This window comes from Lissotriton vulgaris, chromosome 2_2 (genome assembly GCF_964263255.1).
Source record: "Lissotriton vulgaris chromosome 2_2, aLisVul1.2, whole genome shotgun sequence".
Taxonomy (NCBI): domain Eukaryota; kingdom Metazoa; phylum Chordata; class Amphibia; order Caudata; family Salamandridae; genus Lissotriton; species Lissotriton vulgaris.
Window position 1 is genome coordinate 156,040,234 of NC_141688.1, and position 25,722 is coordinate 156,065,955.

General features: G+C 42.1%; 1 protein-coding gene across 3 annotated transcripts in view; it reads left to right on the plus strand.

Moving 5' to 3' along the window:
* Positions 1-24,577, plus strand: part of LOC147729175 (sodium-coupled monocarboxylate transporter 2-like) — a 278,703-nt gene extending 254,126 nt beyond the window's left edge. For all 3 annotated transcript variants that reach the window (XM_086959488.1, XM_086959486.1, XM_086959487.1), the window contains exons 12-15: positions 5,718-5,899; positions 15,673-15,776; positions 18,373-18,500; positions 23,857-24,577. In XM_086959488.1, coding sequence (XP_086815614.1) covers positions 5,718-5,899; positions 15,673-15,776; positions 18,373-18,500; positions 23,857-24,027 — 585 coding nt within the window. In that variant the 3' untranslated portion in view covers positions 24,028-24,577. The remainder of the gene's footprint in view (positions 1-5,717; positions 5,900-15,672; positions 15,777-18,372; positions 18,501-23,856) is intronic.
* The last annotated feature ends 1,145 nt before the right edge of the window (positions 24,578-25,722 follow it).

Below are 25,722 nucleotides of genomic sequence, written 5' to 3' on the forward strand. Positions count from 1 at the left end.
GAATTACAGCCATTTTCCTTTTTCACTATGGCAAGGCTACCTGTTCTCCATAGGCCAGAATGGGCTGTTAGAATTACTACAGATTATAATCCTAACAGACTCAGAGAATATGGTAGAAATTTGAGTTTAGTATGCCTGGACTCAGAATATTAACATACATCTTTTTTGGAAGTTTATTTTAATATTCTGTGTTTGCAAATACCACTTTTAGAAAGTAGGTATTTGCTTGACTAACCATTGGAGCCTGCCACTACGAGGTTGTGTATTCCTTCGTCTGGTTTTGTGAGTGACAGGGCTGGGGGATTCCAAGAGACAGGCTGGGGCAGCCCGGTGGTGAATAGGGAGATCTGCATCTAGATGGGTGGGAGGAGTTGCACCTGGGGCCTGTATAGGGCTGAGCCTTCCCTCTACAATGCTGGCTCCACCCCCTGGGGTGCGTCTGATGTCTCTGCCCTGCACACTGAAAGAAGAGAAGGAAGACTGTCAACAAAGTGCTCCAGGACTGTACTTGCCTTCCACAATGCAGGCTCCACGTCCTGTGGGGCGTCTGATGTGCCTGCCCTGCGCTGCAAAAGGAAAAGAGAAGTCTGTTAAACAGAGTGCTTCAGAACTGGCTTGAACTGGGCACAGGCCCCTCTCCCCTCAGAGAACAAAGGTTTTGGGGCATAAGTATTGGGACCCTGATTAGATCACTTCTGGACTTACAAGACGATACCTCTGCTGAGGAGAAGGAACCTAAAGAGACTGAGGAGAGATTATTCCCAAGCTGAAGTGCTGCTTGGGGGATTGGCCTGCAGTGGTTGCCTGACTGCCAAAGAGAGGAGAAAGAACTTTGTGGACTTTTCTTTCAACTTCTGCAAAGATCTCCGAGGGCTTGGAAGAGAGATTGCCCCCTGACCGAAGTCCCAGGACCAGTGGACTTCATCAGCCTTTGTGAATTTCTGCTGGAAACAAGTGTCTACAGAGGCAGGGAGCTGTGACTGACTCTTATAACCGGCCCGGTGTCCTGAAGCCACCGCATCAAGCAACGTCTGCCTCGAACAACGCAAGCTCTGCGCTCTGTGTTCACCGACTCTGTCCTGACACCGTCACTTAGCTGTATCCTGCACCGCGACTGGTAGACACCGCGACGTGCAATGCCTCACTACACCGAATCGAACTGGTCTGACCGACCCGGTCACTGCTGCTGGCTTCGAGTCCTGTGACCGCTCCTGAGTTGGGCACCGCCTCGCACGCTTCGCGACGCACCGCCCGACTCGCACCGCTGTCCGGACTTATCGATGCCAGCTCCTGAACTCCGGCTTCTTCGCCACAACGCAAGCAGCAAGCACTGCATCGTAGCACCGTCTCGCATCGAGGGACAACGCGTCCTGAAACGTTTCCTTTCTGCACAGCGACGATCACCGGAACCGGCTGGCACATCAGTGCAGGCCGCTTCAAGTAAAAGGTACTGTGCCTGAGTCTGTCGACATCTGAGTGGGCCTGTACTGACGCGGTCTGCTGGAATTGCTAGACTCTGTTATTTTCAACAACGCTGTAGTCCGTTCCTGTGAGGAGGGATCATGTTCTCGTGGCTGATGGACAGGAGAACTCTCTGACGATGCTGAAGAGTTCCTTGGTGTGGTTGGCGCTAGCCTTGATGCGGTCTATAAGAGCATTCTTTTTCACGTCTTTGCATCGTTTGTGGTATTTATTATGAGCTGACTTGAAGGTGGCTCAGTCTGTATCATCTCTGCTGGAGTGCTATCTTGTTTCAAGTTGTTTTCAACTTTGTTTCATAGTGCTGAGTTCCAAAGTGTACCAGCTATCTCATTTGGTAGATCTGCGTGTATTGGCTTGTTTGTTGAGGGCAACTCGGCCGGCGGCGTTGGTAAACTGCCTTTTTTGAGGTTAGTTGTGCCAACCTACTGAGTGGTGTTGAGGATGTCCACCCATTGGTTCTGTGTAACTTTGCTCTAGTTGCAGAAGGAGTCACCGGGGGAGATGGAGGTGGTGCGAGGTGGTCCAGTGATGGTGGAGTGGATAATGGAGTGGTTGGTCCAGCTGATTTCCATGGTGTGGCTGCATTTGACTCTGTTGCTGGAAGTGAATGTAGAGTCTAGTGTGTGTCCTGCTCTGTGTGTTGGGCCTGTGACCAGCTGGCTGAGGCCGCTGTTGTCCAGTCATTCCAGGAAGTTGGTGGAGTTTGTTTCCGTGGGGTTATCCAGGTGGTAGCTAAGGTCTTTGAGCAAGATGTAGTGCTTGGATATAATGGTGAATGGGGTGATGAAGTTTATGTTGGTGTCCCAGAGGCTGGTTCGTGGTCCTGGGTGTCTGTAGATGAGGGGGCCTTCGATGATTGTTTTGGCATTGATGTGGAGTTAGAAATTCAGGTCTTCCATGATCGCCATGGGTTAGTCTTCAGTGGTGGTGCAGCTGATTAAATCTTTGTGGATGATGGTGATGCCACCTTTGTGTTTGTTGTTGCAGTCCCAGTGTTTAATTTTTTGGCCATTGAGCATCGCGGTGGTGGGGGCTGAAGAGGGATTGAGCCATGTCTCTGTGATGAAGGTCACATCTGAGCAAGGGTGGAGATGGTGTCCCAGACTTCGGTGGCATGTTTGCAGAGTGATCTGGAGCTGATCAGGAGGCATTTTAGTGGTTATGGTGTGGTGTCGGCCGGTGGGGTAGGAGTGACGCTGGCTTCTACAAGGAGAGGCGGTACTCGGTCTCTTGTGCCTCTTAGTTAAAGATATTGAGTTATATTGCCTCTTCCTTAAGTGAATCAACACCCATGCTTCTCATGCCTCTGATAAAATGAAAACATTTGTGCAGTGAATTGATTAGCTCATTTAATTAAATTATCTATTATTTTTCTAGAGTACTCCGGTGCATGTATAAGCAGGCATACTGCATACATGCAAATCTAGGTAGAGGGATCTAAGTGAGAAAATGGTAATTCCCAGTCAAAATGATAAAATGCTAGTTAACTCAATTGTATGAAAGCGCTATAAACACTCTTTCTGTTAAAGAAATCTGAAATTGTCTCTTATTTGGTCTCATTGATGGAACTGTCCATGATATATGTGACAATATTATTATATACTGCAATCATTTTCTGGGTGATCTTATTATTTTAGTACATGGAAGATCTAGGGACTCAGTCTGGGTGGCAAAACCAATGGCCTAATTTAGAGTTGGGACTCCATCACAAACATATTCGGAATTTAGCAGACCGTCAGTTTTTATACAGCGGTGATCCCCTAGATCTGCCATCAGTAAGTTTACTATGATGGCCTATGTAGCATAACTGGGTAATGACTTGAGACTGCCCACCCTATTTCTGTCTGTCACTACCTGAGTACTTGGTAGTCATAATGACTTAGGTGTTGGTGTCATTCTTTATTAGTTTTTCAAAAATAAGGATAAGAGTTAAACCTGTTAGTCTAAGGGTGGTCTTCCTCCAAACTATTTGCCTTATTCTTCCATTATTGTTGGTTTCGTTTTTGTTGGCCTTAGGACTATGCACACTTTACCACTGCTACTAAGAGCTAAAGTACTCTCTCTTTTAAACATGGTGAAATTGGCTTACACCCAGTTAGCTCATTTAATTTACTTGTAAGATCCTAGTAAAGTAGTACCAGGACCTGTGAATGAAATGCTACTAGTGGGTCTGCAGCACTGATTATGCCCCTCCACTTAAGGAGTTCTAATAAACATTACTCAGGTCTGCCCTTGCAGCCTGTGTGTGCAGTTAAAGTTGCCATTTTGACCAGGCAAAATGAACCTTTTAGCCAGGCCTAAATCTCCCGTTTTAATACATACGGCCCGCTAGGGTAGGGTAGGCAGGTTGCACTACATTTGAAAGGTTGGACGTGTACATTTAACTCTTACATGTCCTGGTAGTAAAACACACTTACGTTTGTTCCACTAATGCAAGACCTTCCTTTCCCACAGGAAAACACTGGGTAAACTTATAACATTTAATTAGTGATAACTTTCAATGGGGAGCAGGTAGGAATCTCAAGTTTGGTGCCTAAAGAATTGTAATTTAAAACCTACCTTAATTGTAAAGTCAGATTTTAAGTCACAATTCTGAAAGAGCCACTTTTAGAAAGTTGACATTTTATTGTCCCAAATATTTTGTGCCTGCACCCAGTGTCCTGAAACACGTGACTAGGTGTAGCTGCCAGTTGGTCCATGTGTATTGCTCCCATACAGTGAGACAAAGGGGGAATAGGTGTTGGCAGGATGGACCATCTCCGACTTATTGAGGAAAATAAGCTGTAACCTACCATACTCGCACATCATAAAGACTCGGCCAGAACACTCTCAGAGTGTTTTGACACCATATAAGCTGGGGCCAGGACAGGGAGGCATGGCATTCCAATCACCTTAGGGGATGGATACCTCCAGAACCTTCTCCTACTTCAAATGAGCACCAGTTATAAACAGTGGACCCTCAGACCCAACTCTTCAGTACACCTCTGAAAGTGTAGAAGACTCAAAGGAACTGCTGGGCTGCTCTGCAAGAATGGTTGTTTCTCTGTTCCCCTTCTGCCCTGCTTCCCTGCTGCCTGACTAAGGAGGACTGGACCAGCATCTTCATCCCAGGATCTCCAGAGTGACTCCAAGGGTTAGGTAGCCGGCCTTCTAATCAGAGCCGTGGGAATAGAAAACTCTCCAACCACCTTGTACCCAGCATCTGGAATCAGTCTGCTGTGAGTCCTGCCCCTTACGTGGTGCTGCACCGGTCCTGGAACTTTGAAAGTGTGCCTGAAGGTGCTCTGCTAGCCCAGCAGTGGTCCTGTGAGCAGAACCAATGCAGTATGATGCATTTTGAATCCTCTTCGGAACTGCCACTGCACTACACATCTTCGATGCAGGCCTTCTCATCACAAGTCCCTCATCAATGGCTTCATCAATGATGATGCATGACTCCACATCGCAGCCCAGCAGCTCCTCTGATCCACCTCTGTGCGACGCATCCTCAATGCAGGATCTTACAAGGCTTCACAAACCAGGATTCAAGGTACTTTATTCAGCGGGCCAAACTTGTTCTCTGTACCTGACCTACACTCCTAATCTTTTAATTTTGCCCCGGTTCGGTGCAACCACATTAGCACAGTTGGTGTTTTGTACTTCTAGGCACTTTTTTTTATTGCATATATCCAGTTCTACTGACTGGATTTTTGTCATTTTCGTGTCAAATAATTCAATACATTTACGATATTTTCTAATTTAGTGTTGGACTTTTCTTGTGTGGTGTTTTCAGTTTCTGTTTGAAGTGCTATATAAATACTTTACACATTACCTCCAAGTTAATCCTCACTGCTTGTGCCAAACTACCAAAGGATTTAGCAAGTGTTAATGTACCCTTTGTTTGTGACTTCAAGCTTATCAAAATGTGCCTAGGTAGAGCCAGCCTGCGTTTTGCTGCAGAAAATAGACAATGGAAACATTTTCAAGGCAAAACTAAATTCATGGAAAGAAAATCTTTGTAGTTAATTCATGATAATTGCTGAGTGACTGGGAGAACGTGTGCTTGTCCGCTGACACTATTTCTGAGAGAATGCATACTACTGAAGCAAAAGCAAATTGAGGTTTATAATACGCCATCAGTTTCAATATTTCCAAATGATGGAAACAGAATTCTGATTAGGATGCAGAGTACATGCTTAAAGGTTGTCATGTAGCTTTGTCTGTTTTTGATTTGAGAGTTATCTTTTTATATGCAGGGCGCACTTGGTGGTCTACTCACTGGAATAACCCTAGCATTCTGGGTTGCGATTGGGGCTTTCATTTACCCTGCACCTGTAACAAAATCACTCCCTCTGGACCTGGACACAGATGGGTGCCAAGTATTTAATGAGTCGATGTATTCCACTGTGGTAGCACCAACAGCTGCACAGCCTTTCAGGTATAAATATTAGTTTATGTATTTATTACTTTTCTTTCTTAAACACTCGCTTTTGCAGAAAATAGTTTGTAGTTAGTAAATGATGGAAAATCTATCCCATTCTGACAGAGGTGTGGTACATGATTGAGGTGGGTTAGGCATCTCATTGAGGTTAACTCATTTTCAGGATTTGTATGAAATCATTTTGCATTCCATTTGATCTCTTTAATTTAAAGGTGGGGACGTTGAACTGGCAATTTCAAGTCGCCTTTAGCAGGTAGGTTTGTAATATTTCCTTGAACAATTCAAGCCTCAAAGGGTACCCGAGCTCTGGTCAGGACACTTTCCCTACATTTGCTCATTGATCAGGTTTGTTTTGTGTTTTAATGACTGGACATTGAGGAGTGCAGTTGAGTATTCTTCTAGATTGTGCACGGAAAGGATATCTCCTTACAAGAGGCACGGAACTACTTTGTGCAGAATGACATGCATGAAAAATGACAAATTCCTTCTTAAGAGGGTAAAAGTTACGAGTAAAATCCTGCAAAGTGGTAAAAACTACCGTTGGCAATATCTTTATTCCTAATAATGATAACAATAGTGATAGACAAACCAGCAAGACACTAAACTTCTAGGATAAACCAAAAGATAAATCCAGATGGAAAATGATCCCACTTGCTAGAAACAAAAAGTCAGGGACAACAATTGCATCAAAAGGTGAAGAGTATGATGAAAAATAAAAAGAAACAATATGCATTGCGATGCATCTTCATCTCAGAACTGACATCACAAGAGAAAACTACGAAACATTCTGAATTGCGAAATCTACATATCCTCCACTATGCAGAACACCATCACGCAGAGGGGTATGCACGTTTAGTTTCAAGCTCTTCTCAGGAGCTCATCATCTTTATTCGATTAGGAGGAAGACACCCAAGTTTGAAATTCTGCACATCTTGAAAAATTCTGCACTCCTGCCTCCTCTCTTCATGCTCCATACGGCTACCAGCAACCCCTCAGGGTCTCCAGAAGGGCAGAAGTGCTATCATGACTCTGGCAAAGAAGATTCTCAGCAGCGGTTTGAGTACAGCGTCTGACAGAGTGCTGAAGAAGAGGCTGTGAATCACTTCTCCTCTATTTTGGTCTGAATGTAACAGTATGCCCGCTCCCGAAGCTATGTGTTTATTAGGCTATTGTTGAATAAAACAGCATATTAGGAAAGGATATCAGAAGAGGCATATGCCCAAGATTACTCAAAAAGGGAAAGTAAACGTATTAGTATATAATAAATTAAAACTTAACTCGAAACAGAGAGTCGTAAATGTATTGAATCTTATGCTCAGGTTGTACTTGTATCATAACTGGTGTAAGTTCAGATGGAAGTCAAAGATAAGAATGTGGAACATATGGCTTTAGGTAAGGTAAATGAAAAACAGAATAAATATTCTAGGTATGATGCAACTTCAACAGAGTTCATCCGATGAGTTATCACAAATTAAATTCTAAATCATCATTGAAAATTAAAGGGCAAACTATGCACTGGGGGAAAGCAAGATGTTGATTACACTTTATTTTATACGACAATGGAATAGAAGTTGATTTTGATTTAGTAGCAAATTTCTTCGTTTTAACTATTGAAAGATGTAAACATTCTGAAGCAAGTTACCTATGCTACTGCACATGGCTAAAGTAATTAGTAGCTGCACAATGCAAAGGACCAACATGAGGAGATGATGGAAAGATGTATGTGAAACCATGCAAATTAAAGAAGGATTCAACTTTGGTAGTACAATGAATAACATTGTAGAAAATGTCAGGAACTTGTAAATAAGATCAATTATCTTGCACCTCATTACAGTAGTATTGTAAATATTGCTCCACACTTTATTAAGCTTGATCTGTTACCCTTTATACCAGTGATGAAAGAAGAAGATCAAACGTTTTAAAAATACCAAATCCTTTCACAAATGTAAAGTCTCAGTTCACAGTTCACTGGGACATATGAATGACTTCAGGCCGACTGTGGTGAAGAAGAGCTAGACATACAAAGCTGGCTGCTCCAATCAAAGATTTTAACCTTTTAACATAATCTACTTTTAGGTGGTCAAGGTTTCCTAGAGGAGCAGGACCCATGCTGAATCCCATCAATATAGCTTGAAGTTGATGATGCTATTGTCAGGGTCCTACTGAAGTTATTGGTGTTGGGACCAAAAGCTCGGAGCGGTACATTTCCCTGGTCCAAGGTTTTACTGTTTGACTCAACTCCTTTTTTTGGTTCTCAAAATCACTCAGGCTGGTAAGCAATAGTCAGTCAGGGCCCCAAAAGGCCAGATCCCTTTACTGTGAGGTTTCACGGACTTCAGTTTCAACACAGCAAAAAGCCCTGAGATGTAAGAATCTGTTTATCTTCTCCACTGAAGTTGCACCCTCCCTTGGAAATCCTCAGCATTTTGCCCCGGTCGGTCCTCTGGAGGTGAAAAAAATGTAATTACATTTTCCTCTAACTTGTAGGAATGGTCTTTGAGGTCACTCCTGCAGCTGCCAGGCCATCTAGAAGTTATCTTTGCACAAGATCTTTCTTCAGCCAGGGCTCCTGCAGGGTCAAATTCTCATTTAGTGAGTGGGCCCACTCGGAGTCGAGTCCTTCCTATTTTTGTGCCCCTAGGTCAAGCAAACAGAATGTCAACCACCAGCGGAAGTCAGAAGCCCTTCAAATCTTTCCATACCTAAGCTACTCTTTTTTTTTGTTTTATTAATTCAAATTTACTTTATTCTGTATAGAAACTATACCATACAAAGTGCTTTTTAAAAGACATGACTACCATTGGAAGTTACGTAAAGAGTTAAAAAACCAAATATAAGATCATGTACATTAAGAATATTTTGAGTCTTAAAAATTTGTGTTAAAAATGATTTATACAGTGCAAACAGCAATCCTGGAGAATGTTGGCGCAGCCGCCCCGCCCCTTCTGTCCCCAAGGAGGATCATCAATAGTTATTCATCGCCTCTAGTGTTCATTAATCTCACGGCCGATCTTAAAAAATTTACCGTACAAAATAGTGTCAATGGGTCTACTGACAGTTTCAGAAAGAGTAATGCCACCTTTGCCCCGTTGAATCTACTTTGCCTTAAAATAGCTTTTAAAAACATTGTCCGTGGGTACGCATAAAGGGGCATATTAAAACGAAATGAAGAGTGTCCTGCAGAGACCTCTGGTCGCAGCTGCATGGTCCCTTAGTCTCGATATCTGGTGTGTACCCTGCTGGGAGTGATAATTTTATTTAAATGATGAGCTCTCTGATAGGTCCAAGAACTGTTTCCCCCAGTAGTCGGTTTGGAGCCAGGGAGCCTGAAGGACCATAAGAATGTATAGATGCAGATCCAGTCAGTTCCATTTGATATCTCATAGTCACAAGCGGTAGTGGGAGGGCTGTCTTATTCTAATCCTAACTGTTCCTGTCACCCCCTCAGATTGCTAATCCCTTTTAAGTGGGCAGCTGTTGACAACACCCATCTCTGTCTTCTGAGTGCATAGAGGCCAGGCTACTGTTCTATGGAGAGCGTGGTATTAGGCCTCTAGAGGTGAGGTGAGAGACAAAACTGATTCTCAGCTAATTATGGCTCAAAAAGTACATTTATAAAAGCTTACTTTTCCACCAAAAATCTTTCACAGCAAGAGGTCATTGAAACTGAACAGGAACTTTCACTATAAGGTTTGCCTACTGCTCTATACTCAAGTACCAATCTGCCAGTATCATCTGCATATGTGTGAGCATGTGTAAATTAAACCAAGCCATCAAAAGAGAGTGGCATTTGGCTCCTCACAACAATGGCAAAGGTAAACAGTAACTTGAACTGGATAAAAACTCCTGCTATATTTGACCCTTTATAGTCTATCTTGCTTTATTTGATTTCAGCACATTAGTTTTGGTGGATATTGGAGGTCAAGGTTTTCGAAGAGCAGATCCATAGAGCAATATAAGGTACCCAAGCTTTGGGAATTACAGTTACAACTTCTTAGTATTTGGCACATCACTTTTATCGATGCATGGAAACACGCCAAAGTAATTCCACTACTCAAAAAACCTCCACCAACCACAGGGAACTCAAAAACTACCAGCTAATCTCCTTGCTCCCAAAACCAGCCAAGATACTTGAAAAAGACTATCAACAAGCAACTGATGCCAGACCTAGAGCAGAACCAGCTACTTGACACCTCCAAATCCAGCTTGTGCAGTAATCGTAGCACTGAGGCCACCATGATTGCAGCCAACTGAATGCTAACTTTCCCTGACAAAGGAGAAACACAGCGCTGATCCTCCTAGGCCTCCTGGCAGCCTTCAACACTGTACCCCACCGCACGCTGCCCAAAGGACTCCACCCATCCACATCCAAGGGGACACCTTCAGAAGGATAACCTCTTTACTCTCTAGAATAACACAGAGGTTCTGCCTACCACCATTCACCTTTGTACCCATAGATATCGTCTGCAGTGTCCCCCAGGGCTCATCCCTCAGTGTCATGGTCTTCAACGCATATATGACCCCGCTGCCCAAGATCACCAGATGTCACAGTCTCAACATAACATCCTATGCAGATGACATCCAACTCATCCTCTCACTCACTAATCACCCTGCCACCACTAGGACCAACTTCCACAGTTGCCTGAAAAGCTTCATCAACTGGATGAAGAACAACAGCCAGTAGCTGAACACAGACAAGGCAGAAGTACTTATCTTCAGCAACAACAGCAACCCATGAAATGACTCATGGGGTCCGTCAGATCTAGAAATCCTCACCCACACCCGCTGACCATGTCAGAAACTGAAAATGAACATTCATAACAAGCTCACCATATCTTCTCCTAAAGCTGCTTCCCTGCTCTGCAAATACAGCGTAAGATCTTCAAGTGGTTACCCCTGCATGTGAGACGCACTGTGACACAGCCCCTCATCACCAGCAGACTGGACTACCGCAACACTCTCTAAATGGGAATCGGTGCACCCCTCCCACTGAGACTTCAAACAATACATAACGCCACAGCCAGTCTCGTCCTCAACTTCCCCCGATAAACACAAAACACACAAAGGTCTCTACACAAACAAGGACCCAGCTACATCAACCACCACCTGAACTTCCACCAATCATTGAAAAGACTACACTAAGTCTCCCTTTCACTTGCCCACTCTCACTGCCTCTACCAAAGCAGAAGTGGAAGATGCTTGTTCTCCTACATTGCAGCAAAGACCTGTAACAGCTTTTCCACACAGCACCGGACCACCACCTCACTTCCAGAATTCCCAAGCACCCTCAAGACGTGGCTGTTCGATTACGCCTTCTGTGAGCTGCAAGTACTTGGATATCCTATTGGGTGATTAGCAGCACTTTATAAATCCGGATTTGATCACTTTGGTCATTCCTTGGTCTGACATGTTACTCCCGTTACAAACCAGATTCATCATATAACAGTGCCTCATTAAGGGCCATATGTATCATCAAGCCAATTTGCGATTTCTAAATAGCGATTTTTAAGGAATCGCTATTTAGAAATTGCAAAATGGTATGTATGTAGGAAATCGCTTCTTTTTAGCGATTCCTTAACATTCCTAAAATGCGATTAGCAAATTGCTAATCGCAAATTCCCCATTCATTTCTATGGGCCAGGAGGCCCATAGGAATGAAGGGGAAATTTGCGAATAGCAATTTGCTAATCGCAATATAAGAATATTTTCAAGGGTGCAGGGGTGTCACAAGAACACCCTGCTGCACCCCTGAAAATGACATGTGTGGGCATATGGCGCTTATACATGCCCGCCATGTATGAGCGTCATATGCCACCTTTGGATTTTAAATAAATTGCTTTTTCAAAAGAATTCACAACTTCCCACCAACTAGAAGTTGGTGGTAATTTGCGATTCCTTATGGGCATTTTTGCATTAATTTTTATTTGATACATTGCATTTAAGGAATCGCTAAATTTGCGATTCCTTAAGTGCAATCGCAAAATAAGGAATGGCAAATTTTGCTATTCCTTATTTTGCTGCGAAAATGTTTCATACATTCCATTTAGCAAATTAGCATTCACAGTGACCTTTGCGAATGCTAATTTGCTTGATACATATGGCCCAGAGAATACTAATTAAGAATAGGGGAAAGTAAAAAAAATGACAGTCCGTTTTCGAAGTGCTTTATCAAACATATGCGAGATTCAGAACATGGTATAACTTTTAACGCTGATTACAAGCACAGATAGTAATTGATGAGAGTCAGTGCTTCTAGGTGCTATCATGGCTGTTTTGAATACTGTGTGAAAATGGGTTGTTAGCTGACTAAGGTACTAGCACTGCTCAAGCAATGACCACAGTCAATGTAATGGAGGACCACAAAGTTTCTAAATTAAGATGTGCTTAACCCTCTGGTACCTTAACACATAGTCAAGCTTAAATTACAGGCAATATATACATTTTTTATGCAGCACACTAACAGTAATAACAGTAAAAATACAACAGAAGAAAAATCCCATACCAATTTAGAAAAATATAGTTGATATTAGTACATGACACCAAAAAGACAAAAATCCAATCACTAATAACAGAGTTATGTAGAGTTTTAAATTTTAAGGTAGAAACTAGGGCCTAAAAGATCAAAGTGACATAAAATAAAAACACAAGAAAAGTCCCATAATATTTGACACGAAAAACCCAATCAGTTGTGTAGCTATGAATTTGTTGATGTTAAGGTAAAACAAGCGCCTAAAAGATCAAAGCGCTAACCGCAGAAATCTAGTTGCACGAGTCCAGGTCAAAGTTGAAAAATATTTCAGACCGCGATGGAGTGGGGGTCATAAACAAAAAGGGGATTGAGTTCAGAAAGGCGCTTACCTTCGAACTTAGTGGAAAGTTGAAGAAAAAATCTCTGAGATGGTAGAAGTTCAGTGGGGCAAGGCTGCAGATGGTATCCGGGGAGGAGGCGTCATCATCGGGGAGCCATTTTATGAAGTCGCTGTGAAGATTTCTATGTTCAGATATTGTCTCTTTTTCGGAAGTCGATAATCTTCAGTGGGATGTGGCGGGAGCCTGTGGCTGATTAGAGTTCCACAAGGTCGAATACCACTTTGGGAAAGACTACTGAACAAGATTTGCTGTTGCAGAGAAGAATGTTCCTTGCACCTTGAACGATGCCCCTTTGGTGGATAGAAAAGCAGGTTCATCCCAGTCTCGTCTCTGTTCTCAGAGCGGCTTTAGCCAAAAAGAGTCCCAAGTTTTGGGTTTTGGCTATCTGGGCACCTTTTATCACCATCACCAAGGTTCCAGGACTGGAGTGACACCACTTGAGGGGTTGGGGTAATGACTCACTTAGGCTGAGTCCAGGTGCAGGTTCAAGATGGATAAATCCTTATATGTCCCTGGGGCTCTGATCAGTAGGTAAGCGAACAAGCCCTTTTTCAGACACCAAACATGAAATAGTATCCTGTTACCAATCAAAGGATAGCACTTATTAAATGTACTAAGGCAACCCAGTGTTATCCCATATAAGAGGTGCGCTTTACAGTAGTGGAAAATTAATTTAGAGGTTTGTCACTAACAGGACATGTAAAACTTAAAGTTACATGCCCAGCCTTTTAATTACAATGCATCCTACCCTATGGGCAAACTAGGGCCTACCTAGGAATGACTTATATGTTATAAAAGGAGAGTTTAGGACTTGTTAAGTCGAATTGGCAGTTTAAAACTACATTCCGGCTACAATGGCAGACCTAGTACTTGTTTGCGGATCTTCTTAAGTGGGTGGCACACTAAGTGCTGCAAGTAGCATTTCATTTACAGGCCCTGGATATATGGTAAAGCAGTTTAAAAGGGACTCATATGTGAATTAAAAATGACTGTTACAGTGGTGAAGTACACTTAGTCCTAATGCTAGGCCAAACACTATTCAGAAAATTAGGAGGGTAAAGGTAAAAAGTTTGGGGAACACTACCCTAAGGCTTGCAGGTCCTACAAATACTGTCTCTGAAATAGTAATATTTGCTCAGAACAAAGTCTTATCCATTTTTACATAACAGTTATATTGATATCCGACAACAGGTCTCCTTTCAATGGACACTATTTCAAGGATGCTTCTGTTAGCTTAAACTTCAAGCTTCACTAGGTTACACCACTAAGACCATCGCCCAATGGTATTGTAGAGTACCTAGTGGCAGGCTAATAAAATGGGCTATAATTCTCCAAAGCCACATGTTAATCAGTCTCTGAAACACCTGTTCATGATATTGCCTGACTACAGGGACACGCCACCCAGCACAATGAGTCCATATCCATCTGGAATGAAACTTCAAACCAAGATATATTATGTCTGAAGATGTATTATCAACAAATACGGTATGACACCATGACCTTTCACAAAAAGAGAAGATATAGAAGTACACAAATCAAAAAGGAAGAGAAATGACATCCGGATTTTGTCACCGAGAACAGGTGCTTGTGAGATCTTGTCACCAGATAAATATCCCAATATGCCATGTAAAAATATATTTATAAGCCTAAAGTAAAGAGTCTATGATTACTGGGTGAACAGATGAATATTGTGATTACATCCAACTAGTATCTCCATATGCCTTGTGGCCTTTCCTGTGAACCATCATTGGTCCAGGAGTTCTAGGATATGGAAGACCTTCTGTCACACCTCATGCAGCTGCTGACCCCATCAATTAAGCAGCCACTCCCACACTAACCGGTGAATTCATTGCCCTTTTTGTCCATACCTATTCTATCCTCTCTATTTTTCCTGACTCATTGAAACTATGGAATAATATATTTTTTTAATTAAGTTCTGGGGGGATGCAATATCATCCTGCCTTAAGAACACTTTGTTTCTGATGTTCCCATTGTGGAACATATTTACTGACCTCCCAAAGGGTGCACAGGCAGGAAAGAGAGTGTGGAGTGAAGGAGGAGAAGTGAGAAAGTGAGCAACAGAGAGGCCCTGGCTCAGCTCAGCTCCTGCTTACCTTCATCTTTGTTGTCCTGCAGCTAAATACAGCAAGGACGTCGACTTTCACTTAGAGATGTTACAGCAAAGATACAAATCAAGATGCCATGTTGGAAGCAAGCCAAAATCGAAACTGTTTTTCTTTTTAATAACTGACACAATTCTACACAATGTAAGTTATTTTATATTTCTCTGAAGTTGAGCCAATTACAGCCATACTCAGTTAGCCTTATTAGCACACAGATCAATCAAGGAAGTCATGCACAGCTGGATGTCTGGCCCCTAAAGATGTCAATTGGAAAGGTTCTCACCACATCACCTCGTTAGAAAAACTGACATCACTCACCTGTGGTCTACTCGTTTTATTGTTTTGAGGCTGTCACTATTTAATGCAGTAAAGACTGTTGATTATACTGCACCATGGTGCTCAAAATATTGCTTTCCGGATGTATATATTTATATTCATATACCACCAGCAGACATCAGCTCATGTTCTCTATGCTTCCCTGCATTTATCACACACTCACATACGCTGAAAGTGTGACTTAGGAACCATTTTAATGTATTCAGAATGGTGAATAAATGGATGAGTGAGAGAGTATTAAAAAAAACTCTTATTGAAGTTACAATTGCCATCTCTTTACTTGAGTACTTCTTTAAGTGAGTTAGCATATCAAGCCTATCAGTTGAGTGTCAAATAGTGTACATGTAACATTAATAAAAATTCTTGTTATTTATTTGTACTACGTTGCTTATAAAGAGTTCTAGAGTTGTAATGTCTGTCTTTTTTGTTTTTCCTTCATAGGCCTGAGCTGGCAGATACCTGGTATTCTTTATCTTACCTGTACTACAGTGCTGTAGGCTGCCTGTCATGCATTATAGCAGGACTCCTTATAAGCTTTATAACAGGTAGGTGAATACGTTTAAAAGATGGATGCTTATGGTGAAGGATTACAGGCATTTGTCATAATTAGGGTTGCATTAGATAGTAGCATTGTAGTGCAGGTGAAGTGCACTCATAGAGTCAGGCACTATTGGTGCTTTTGTTGTGTTTGAAAGCAGCACCACCACCAGATGAAATAGGTGGGAGACCTTTTGCATGGAAAATCCATTGGGATACCACACAAGATGCCGGTGGTGGGTGGTTCAATATAACAGCTTCGATCCTTCCCACATGAGATCCACTGTGATGTGATACAAGAGAACACATATCAATTACCAGGCCAGCTGCAAGGCGGTTCAACAGGTGCCACTGCCCTGGACACCGAGCTCGAGGGGACGCACTTTGGGGTACTTTGTATCCAAGAGGGTTTCCTTGGGTGGTACGTTAATGTTCTCATGCGCCCACCCATGTCATTTGATGCTAATCCACATCTACTAACCTTGGTAGAAAGGGATTTTCATCACAAATTACACCCTCCAAGACAGGCATAAAGCTGGAAAAAACATGTATTCGCACCAAATCTTTCAAACGTTGTAAGCGTGCTTCACTGTTTAGCACACATACAAAGTGGAACAGTGGTAAACTTTGTCAAAGCATAGATTTCCTGCTGCAAGCATATCCTTTCAGTATAAAACATATGCTTGACATCACACATACAAAACCTTGTACTATGGTGCAAGTGTGTGCACATTGATGCAAGATAACCTAATGTACTAGAGGAGAGAGCAACACCACCATATCATAGTAGATGTGTTGCTGTTGTGCTCTCTCTTTTCCATGCAGCGCAGTACAGCAGCTTTTGTTACTGTGCTTTGTTACAACTTAGTAAAATGTGCCCCTTCTTTTCTCCAGACCTAGCACTCTTGACACATAATGTCTACCAGAATAGATGACGTGACTTAACACCTTGTCATCTTTCTTGTCTTAAGTAACGTTTCCTCTAGATTGATTTATGTACTTGTCTGACTCAATGTCTCAATATGTTTGTGATGTAAAGCGCTCTGAAACTAGATTGAGATGAGTAGCCTATAAAATAAATGTGAGAGGGGCTAAGGAGAGACAAGGAGCAACACTGGACAGTTGTCTGAGAAAAAAGGAGGTCTTTCTGGCAGGCGGGCCAAAGTTTGTCCCACCCAACACCACTGATGCTAGAGCCAAGTCCGGTAGGTGTGTCCCGGATTAAGCGTTCTTGGCGAAGCATCCTGCCGTACGAGGCGGAACACGGACGCCAACTCAGCCCACTTGAAGCTTCCGCATACATTGCATACTGCTGCATTTACCGATGGCAATGTACAACGGTCTTCTAACCACGTTGGCAGCCTTCGCCAAGAACGCTTAACCCGGGACACACCAACGGCTTGGCTGACTTGAAGTTTTGGCAATCCTTGCCTGCATGTGCAATTACCCACGGAATTGCTCACACGGTCCTTGATACCTATGATGACCGTCTCTTTCTTGAATTCCTTAGATTGACAAGGAATTCACAACCCGCGAGCCACTGCGGGTATGTGACAGGGCCCCATACCTATTCAGGTTGCCCAGACTGTTATGAAGAAGCCCCGCAAGGCTAAGGTTCAAACCACCCTCGTGGCCAGAAGACGGGTGGAAACGTCAACGCCCCCTTAAGTAGCCTGGACCACAAGCCCATCCCCAACGTGCCACATAAGAATACACTTCTGTGTAAACCAAAAAAATTTTTAAATAAGGTTATTTGCTGTACCGTGGCCAGGCCAGGAAGGACAGTGAATTCTAACCAGTCCAACTTTTGAATGTATATAATTTTTCCCTTATGTCACTGCCTTGAAATTCTCTTTCACTACCTCTCCACCAGAGGACTTTCTCTTTTGCACGTTCCACCTGAAGCAACCTACCTTTCCTCTTAATATTAATATTATACAGTCAATTTATATATTATTCACCATATGATATGAGAATAAAAAGCTTGGTTAAGTAGACCATGGTTGTTGCTCTTCTTCCTTTACTTTTAAACAATGTATTAGTACATAGAGCTGATAAATCGTTGTACAGATGCTCATGACATTATCTACCAAATACACTAGAAGGATTCTTGATTTGTGTCATTTTTCAAATGAATGTCTAGGACCCTTGTTTTTTGATCCATCTGGGTTTAGGGCTGGAGGACCTGCCTACATGAATGGTCCACTCTGCTTACCCACACTTATCTCATGGAGTGCAGTAAATACGAATGCATTGGTGCACGCTGCCACTTTAATTTTCAGGTGTAGTTATTCTCAACTAGCTGATATAGTATCTGTACTGCACTTTTTACAAGACCACCCTCATTCAATGATGCCCCCTTTGAGAAATTGAACGTTGCTAGAGGCAACCTTCACTCAAGTAACGCCTGATTTAGAGTTTAGTGGATGGTTACATCTTTATGCACTATTAATTAGACTAACAAGATATCCATCCCATTTTTGATGGGTGTCTGCCAGACTCTAAATCAGGCATTTAGTATCTTTTCATGTCATAAACACTTCCTAAACTCCTTTCTCCTTTGCCTGCCTGATCAATGTCTAATAACATGTTTTTCCTCCTCAGGTTACCAACGACCAGAAGAAATAAGACCTTTGCTAATTCGACCTGTCTGCAATATCCTGTGGTTCTGGTCTCCAAAGATGAAAGCTCTATGCTGGTGTGGCGTGCAACATGACAAGGAAGACATCCATGTGAGTAGCTTTTGTAAAACGTGGTTTGTGTGTTAGGGAAATGAGTTGCTCTTAGGAAGAGTGCAGGCTGGGCACTCACGCTGGAGCCTTAATTTGAAAGGTCACTCATTTGAACATTCCTATCTCATCTTGAATTGAGTCGACCGAAAACACTTTCGTCCATGTCTCTTGAAATCGAACCTGTACCATGTGAGTTAGCTGATATTTTCAGCTTCATGACAGATAAACATGGCAGGGATGGCTTAAAATAATCTTCAGCATGACATAAGATGGCTTAGTGACCACAAAATGCTTACATCGCCATCAAAAATAAACAACAATCTCAGCCATAAGTAGCAAAGCGCTTCCACCAACACCAAAGAAAAAAATGGAATGTATGTTGTGATGCCTGAAAGGCAGCAGCCATCAAGCACAGAATATTCCATAAAAGTTTCAAAAACTCTAATCTCACCTGCAAAAAGAAAATACCTAAAGCAGCCTTTTGCTCCTATGTTGAAAACAACATGACACCCTAATATCCAAACCTAACATCCTACGGCAAATTCCAATCTCCTGCAGCCTTAAAAGACAAAACTCAGCCTGGCAGGTTGAACACTGTGTGATATGACCAAATACCAAAAGACCTACAATCACAGCATACAATAGCATACAATAAACACATTTTTCCCTTCTCAGACCAAATTGCCAACATCAGTAAAATCCATCAATCCCAAGAATTTGCATTAAGCCCCTGAGAAAACAGTGGCATTCTGTAGCAATAGTAAAATCACACATGTTCTGCCAGAATTCAGCAATTTAAAATATTGATTTACCAAAATAGGTTTCCCATATATCAAATTTACCTTTGCTCAATCTCAATGCACTGTGATGAAATGCTAAGCCCCATGCAAGGAAATAAGTTGCAACACTAGTAAGTCTGAAAGAGAAGTACACCTGGGTCTGAATTACTGTGAAGGTATGCTACTCACCGGAATCACTGGCACACATACTCTGATCTGATACCCCGAGATATACTGCACAACTCCTTATGACTGTGATATCAAATAAAATAGGACCAAATACCACATGCAGGAATACAATCTTTATATTAGCACCACATGTACAGTACATCAACATGTTGCTGGTGAGGCACTTGTACAGGAGAGGTTGGCTGTAAGGAAACCAATTAACCTCCAAGCTTCCTGAACATTGTTGATTTAGTGAAGTGAGCTGCTCAATAGTCAGCTAATCATGCCTTTGACATGATTTACAGCGGAAAAAAACATTCACTTTAAACAAACAAACAATTCATGGATTGATCACTCTGTTACTCTCCAACATAAGTAGGTCACCATTTCCTGACAGTAGAATCTGATGACACTACCCTCCACAGGCCTATGAATAAAATAAAGGTAGAATGTCATTGCTAATTGAGTCTAACCAGGCCCGGACTGGCCGTTGAGGGCACCGGGCAAATCCCCGGTGGGCTGCATGGTTGGGGGCCGGTTTTGGGCCCCTGTAACAAAAACGGCCGAAAACCGGCCCTTTCACAGAGCGCGGTCGCACCTCTCCCCCCTCCCCTCTGCTCCCGGAGGGGGAGAGGGGGGCCGGCCAAGCACTTTGCCAGGGCCGGTTCTGGTTTCCAGTCCGGCCCTGAGTCTAACGTGGCTGTGCCTATTCATAATGGGCGCTCTCATGCAAAACAGCACTTTAAAAGGCCCTGCACAATTGGCAGTGGATACTCACTATAAAATAAAAGGGAAATCACCAAGATAAAATTGACTTTGTTCCTGATATGAGGTTCAATTCAAGGCTGAAAAAGTGAAGAAACTGGGAAAAGCAATTGAAAATATGGTAGTAAAGGAACTGATTGTCAACTATCCAAGTTTTTCTGTGCCAAAAATTAACTGTCAATGACAATGCAATCTGTAGTTGTAGTGCCTCACTGTCTACATTAGCCGCCCACATCCATATCAACAAGGTATAAAGAGTTCCAAACCAGATAGCGAGTCTGGGACTTAAAATGTGAGAACGACAAAACAAAAAATCAGCTACTGAATAGATTAGAACATCAGATTAAAGTGTTTTAGCCCAATATGCTATACAGTGGTAATGATCAATGTATTTGGTACTATCATGTATGTATTAACAAACTAGGAGCCACATGTACAAAGCCATTTAGCAGTCACCAACATCCCATGAGTTACTAAATCACAGGATTTGTGACAGCTAAATGGCTTTTTTAATCGACTAAACCCATTTTGTAATTTAATAAGTACTTGCCAAATTCGAAACTAGTTTTAGAAATGAATACCAAATCTCAATTTGGAAGCAGCATATTAAGGCCACCTCTTTAAAACTGCAATCCTAAATGTTACGAATCATTTGGTTGTGACCACATTTTCACTTGCAAACCATTGATAAATTAACGATTCATCAGCAAACAGGTGGCAACCCATTTGCAAAGGGAAAAGGGGCCTTGTGCAATCCCTTCACATTTATGAATGAAAAATCGTGGGTTTTTTCTTGAATGCAGACCTGCATCCTTTAAGGAAACCAGATAAGTGTACTTTATTTAAACACAATCACAGGCATGGTGGTCTATCACCCCAGCAGAATACCATTCATGTAATGGCATCTACTTGGAGTGGGTTACAATTTTCGACCTACCTCATAAATATTTAGGCACATTGGTTGGTTTGCAAAATCTGCATTAATTTGCAAGAAGTCGCTAGGCAGTTTGCAAACACTTTTTACAGATTTTTTTGTGCATCAGCTAGACACGTGTTTGCATGTGTCTTTAAATGTTAATCAGCACATGCACTTTTTAAATTTCCACAGTGGTGGATTGCCAGATATACAAGCATTTGCAATGCAATAGGTCTCGGATTTATCAGAGTTTAAGCTATTTGCACTGTAAATGACAATGCCTTTTATTTGTGTGTTTTTATAATTAACTCATAAATAAAAAGCATTTTCATTTACAATGCCAATAGGCCAAACTCTTGTAAATGCAAGACCTATTTCCTTTCAATGAAGCGGCCACCATTTTCCCAGGCTGATTGGAAAGTAAAAGCATGCATGGCACATTGAATGTTGCAGGAAAGCATGTCATGCAACTTGTTGACAACGGAGTTTTAATATAAGGAGTGAAATATGTAAAGTTCCTGCCCAGACATCATGTGCTTTGTAACAGCGTCACATGGTGACGAGAACAGGGCAGGCCATGTACTTTTGCCTCCCAACATGTGGGTGGAGCCAAATCCCTCTCCAAAGATGCTCACATAATTGTCTGGTGATAGCTGCGCTGCCAAGCCAGATCATGCAAAAGAAAAAAATATTATGATCGCAGTTACTTCCCCCTTTCTCTCCCAACCACTTTAAAAGAACTCTCCAAAACGTTGTCCTCCCCTGACTTTGAATATGAGATTAACTGTTCTTCAGAATATAGACAAGGTTGCCTGACCTGCAATGAGAAAGGCCAAGATGCAGCCACAAGACTTGCAACAGCCGTTATCCTCTGGGTTCACATTACACCCTCTCTGCACTAACTCCAGCTGGCTTCCTATTATCCGCTGGATTCATTTCCAATACCTGCGCAACCCAGACAAAGCGCCAGAGACCTAAAAATGGAAATAAAACTACAAGTCCCAGAATGCCAAGTGTTGTTGGTTTACAAGTCAGGCTCCGATTGTTTTATTATTGGCATCGCAACTTGCTTGCCTTTCCCTCTCAACGTGATGGCGCCTCGGAAGCTATATTGAGAGTAAGGAACCTTTCGTTTTGTTAAGGGGAGATAGTCTGCATACTTTAGGATGCGGCAAAACACAGCTGTCAAAGTCGCACCATATCATGGTTTACACATTCATGTAGTACAGGATTCTTAGCCAGCAGTACATTGCCTTCTAGGAGATGTAGTGTTTCTATAACTATGAATAAGCATGCGCTCACAGTTCCCTGCATGGGCAGGGTTGAGGGATAAAACACCAGAAATGCCTGAAGGTGCCACATCTGTCTGGGGCAGTGCAAGGCTGAACAGTGCAAGAGCACTCTCTCTGGAATGGCAGGGTGCAGAATCTTGCATGCGTGCCGTAAACAAATCAGACCACGGCTTCATCTTGGGATCTGTAAAATATTCAGGTGACCCAGTGGTTTCTCGTTAGTTCCGCAAACAGATCTGCAGGTTATTATATGCTCTCGTCTCATGAAGTATTTGTAGGGAGAAGGGGACGGCGAATGAAGCGCTGAAACCCAACAAGCATGGAATGCTGCCCTTTCTAGTTACACTGAAGAATTGTCCATGCGCCAGAGCGTGGTGTGTGCCAGGAAAGGAAACCCCGAAACATAATCCATTGCTGCTTCACAAAGGGCACTGCTGCAGCTGAGCTTGATGCTTGCACTATATAAATGCATCGTTATGCTTAGAAGGTGATTAATTGGATGAAGGAAATAATGAAATACACCGCCCGCCGCTAAGTGAAATGTTTAATTCAAAGGGATGTATGAATGTGTGTATGTAGGAATTGTGTGGTTCAAACCTAGACATGTACTAATCATCTCTAGGCACTACTGTTGGTGGCAGGTTCCATGGGCCTCATTTATGAATAGTGACGGATCGCTGCGTGAAAGCATCGATGCGTCACTTCTCAGTGCACCCTCCTTGCGACATGATTGATGCGCCATATTTACTGTATGACACATCATGTCGCAAGGAGTTACAGATACTACAGTATTTCTGACGTATATGTATGGCGCAAAAGTGACGCATTGCTGGAGTATGTCACAAAAGTGAACAGAACTGTTTTAAAAGTAAAGGGGCCGATAGCCATGGATGGACAAAAATTACATCATGGCTTTCAGGAGGCGGGACCAACTTGCGGAGCACCAATCATTATGCAACCTTCACAAATTCAGCCAATTAAAAAGATAGCCGGAAAGGGGTGGAGCTACCCCCTCTATACTGTATACAGTATCTCTCGACGAGACAGCGCATGCACTGCCTAGTCTGAGACCTAAAAGGATGTGAGAATAGATTCACTGTGTTTGGCTGCCATGATATCGGTATTCAAAAGGTAAACGTATATCACAGTGTCGAAAATTAATTTATTTATTTATATTGTTTATTTATTGCTGACTTTATAGATGCGTTTATTTATGTATTCAATAACAGTATGTATAAATCTCATATTTTAATCTATGTATGGTGATCCAGGTGAACTAAGAGTCTAATAAAGTCGATCCGCTTTTTGTAGAATCCAGTGACTTGTCTGTTTGGAAGCATGGAGCATTTGACAACATCTTAAAACAATTTTAAAACGGAATTATGTGGATGGGTTGGTTGTAGCATGCATCCACTAACTGTGACACTTTTTTACAGGAGAAAAATGATGACGTTGCATTTCAAATGGATATTACAGATAAACCTGGAAAAGAACCGGTATCCAGAAACGGACTCAACAATCAAATTACCAACGAAAAAGAAATTGGATTTAGCGACGAGAAAATTGCATACGTTAACAAGGGCTTTGATAAAGAATCCTATTTCTAAATGAGGAAAATTTTAAGAACAATATTTAAATATCATAAATATATATGACCTGTTGTTTAACTTCTATTTGTAGTTCAAAACGTGGGAGCCTGCATCTGCCAGCAAAGAGAACTGAAATTAGTAGCAGGTCACCTCCACTTGAGACAGAAATGGAAAAAGCCTTCTTTCTCAATAATTGGGTCAAATCGTTAAGAACTGAAGGTGTCTTGTGTATTGTTTAGATTGTGTGACAAGTGCCTTGAGGCTTGTGGTGGTAATGAGTGGTTAATAGAACAAAAAATATAAAACAGTATATCATAGCATTTATAAACCTATACTTAAAGTGGAAAATATGTATTGTTACATAAATGATTATTAGGGAAGATGTTTGACTAAAACGTCTTACAATTTTATAGACTGTAAATACACACAGTTGCTAGGAGATGGTTAGCTTGAAATTTTTCACTTGTCCATTTGTTATTTTTGGTGAGTTGTGCAATATATATTTACAGTATTTAAGCAAGAGTGCACCAGAATACATAAACAAAGAAATACATTTATAAAAATAAAATGTGTAAATGGTCATTATTTGATTATTTTTTGTAGCATAAAAAGTACAAAGTCTCGCTGAAGTAAAATAATTTTCCTCCTAACTGCAAAGAGACTGCCTAAGGTTATGGCAGATACATTGTTCTAGAACATATCAGAAGAGTCCAACTAGGTAACAGGGATACACGAAAACAGAGAGTTCATGGAGCATGACAGCAGTAGACAAATTGTTTTTGAAATAGACCCCAACTGGCATATTTTTCAAACTTTTCATACAGCGCATCACAGTAAGCCACCTTGCCGCACTGCATGATAGTGAAATGGCAGAAATGCACTGTATTTAACATTATACGGCACGCTGGTGCCTGCACTGAGGCAAGATTATTTTTTTGTGCAGAAAGGTGCACTTTCCTGCACAAAACCACTTCTCAGAGGCATTTTCTTCTCCCTAAGGTTGCTGATATTTGTCCTTGTTGCACCTCCCTTTGGGAGGCTTCGCAGTGTGACACATTCCCAGGTACACCAGTGATGGTAAATCCGGGAATGTGTCAAAATCCATGGGTGGATGAGTGGGAACACCCACGCTCCACCAATGAATGACTGCGGGGGGCAGTGATTTGCTCTGTGTTGTGTTACTCCAGATTTACCAAGTCATGCAGGGCCATGCAAAGTTAAAATAATTCCACTCCACTTCACGACACTGATTGCACTACACATAGTCCATCACTTAAGTGCTCCATCGTAGTTCCCAAGTCGCAGCACGCCTCAGTCCGTAGAGTACTGGGATGGCCCCTATGATGAAGCATGTCACTGTGGGGAAGACCTGGTGAGTGAGGGGACTCAAGAAAGGAAAATGCTTTTCTTTCTACAAATAATAAATATTCCAACTCCTGATCCCTGGTTCCAGGGGTTTAATGTTTACGTTAATTCTGGAGGGTGAGCCTAACCTTTTTCCCTCTTTCTCCCCTTTACTTTGAATATATTCTTAGATCTGCCAGAGCCCCCAGGAATACCTACAGGGCTGCAGTGTTTCTGCACTACTCATAATTTTGATGGGCCCAGGATGCAAACCAATAGTAGAAATAATAATATTAAATACTATTGGTGAGGCAGTCGCACATTATTGATACTACTCACTAGAACTTCAAAGAGATGATTGCAATGAGA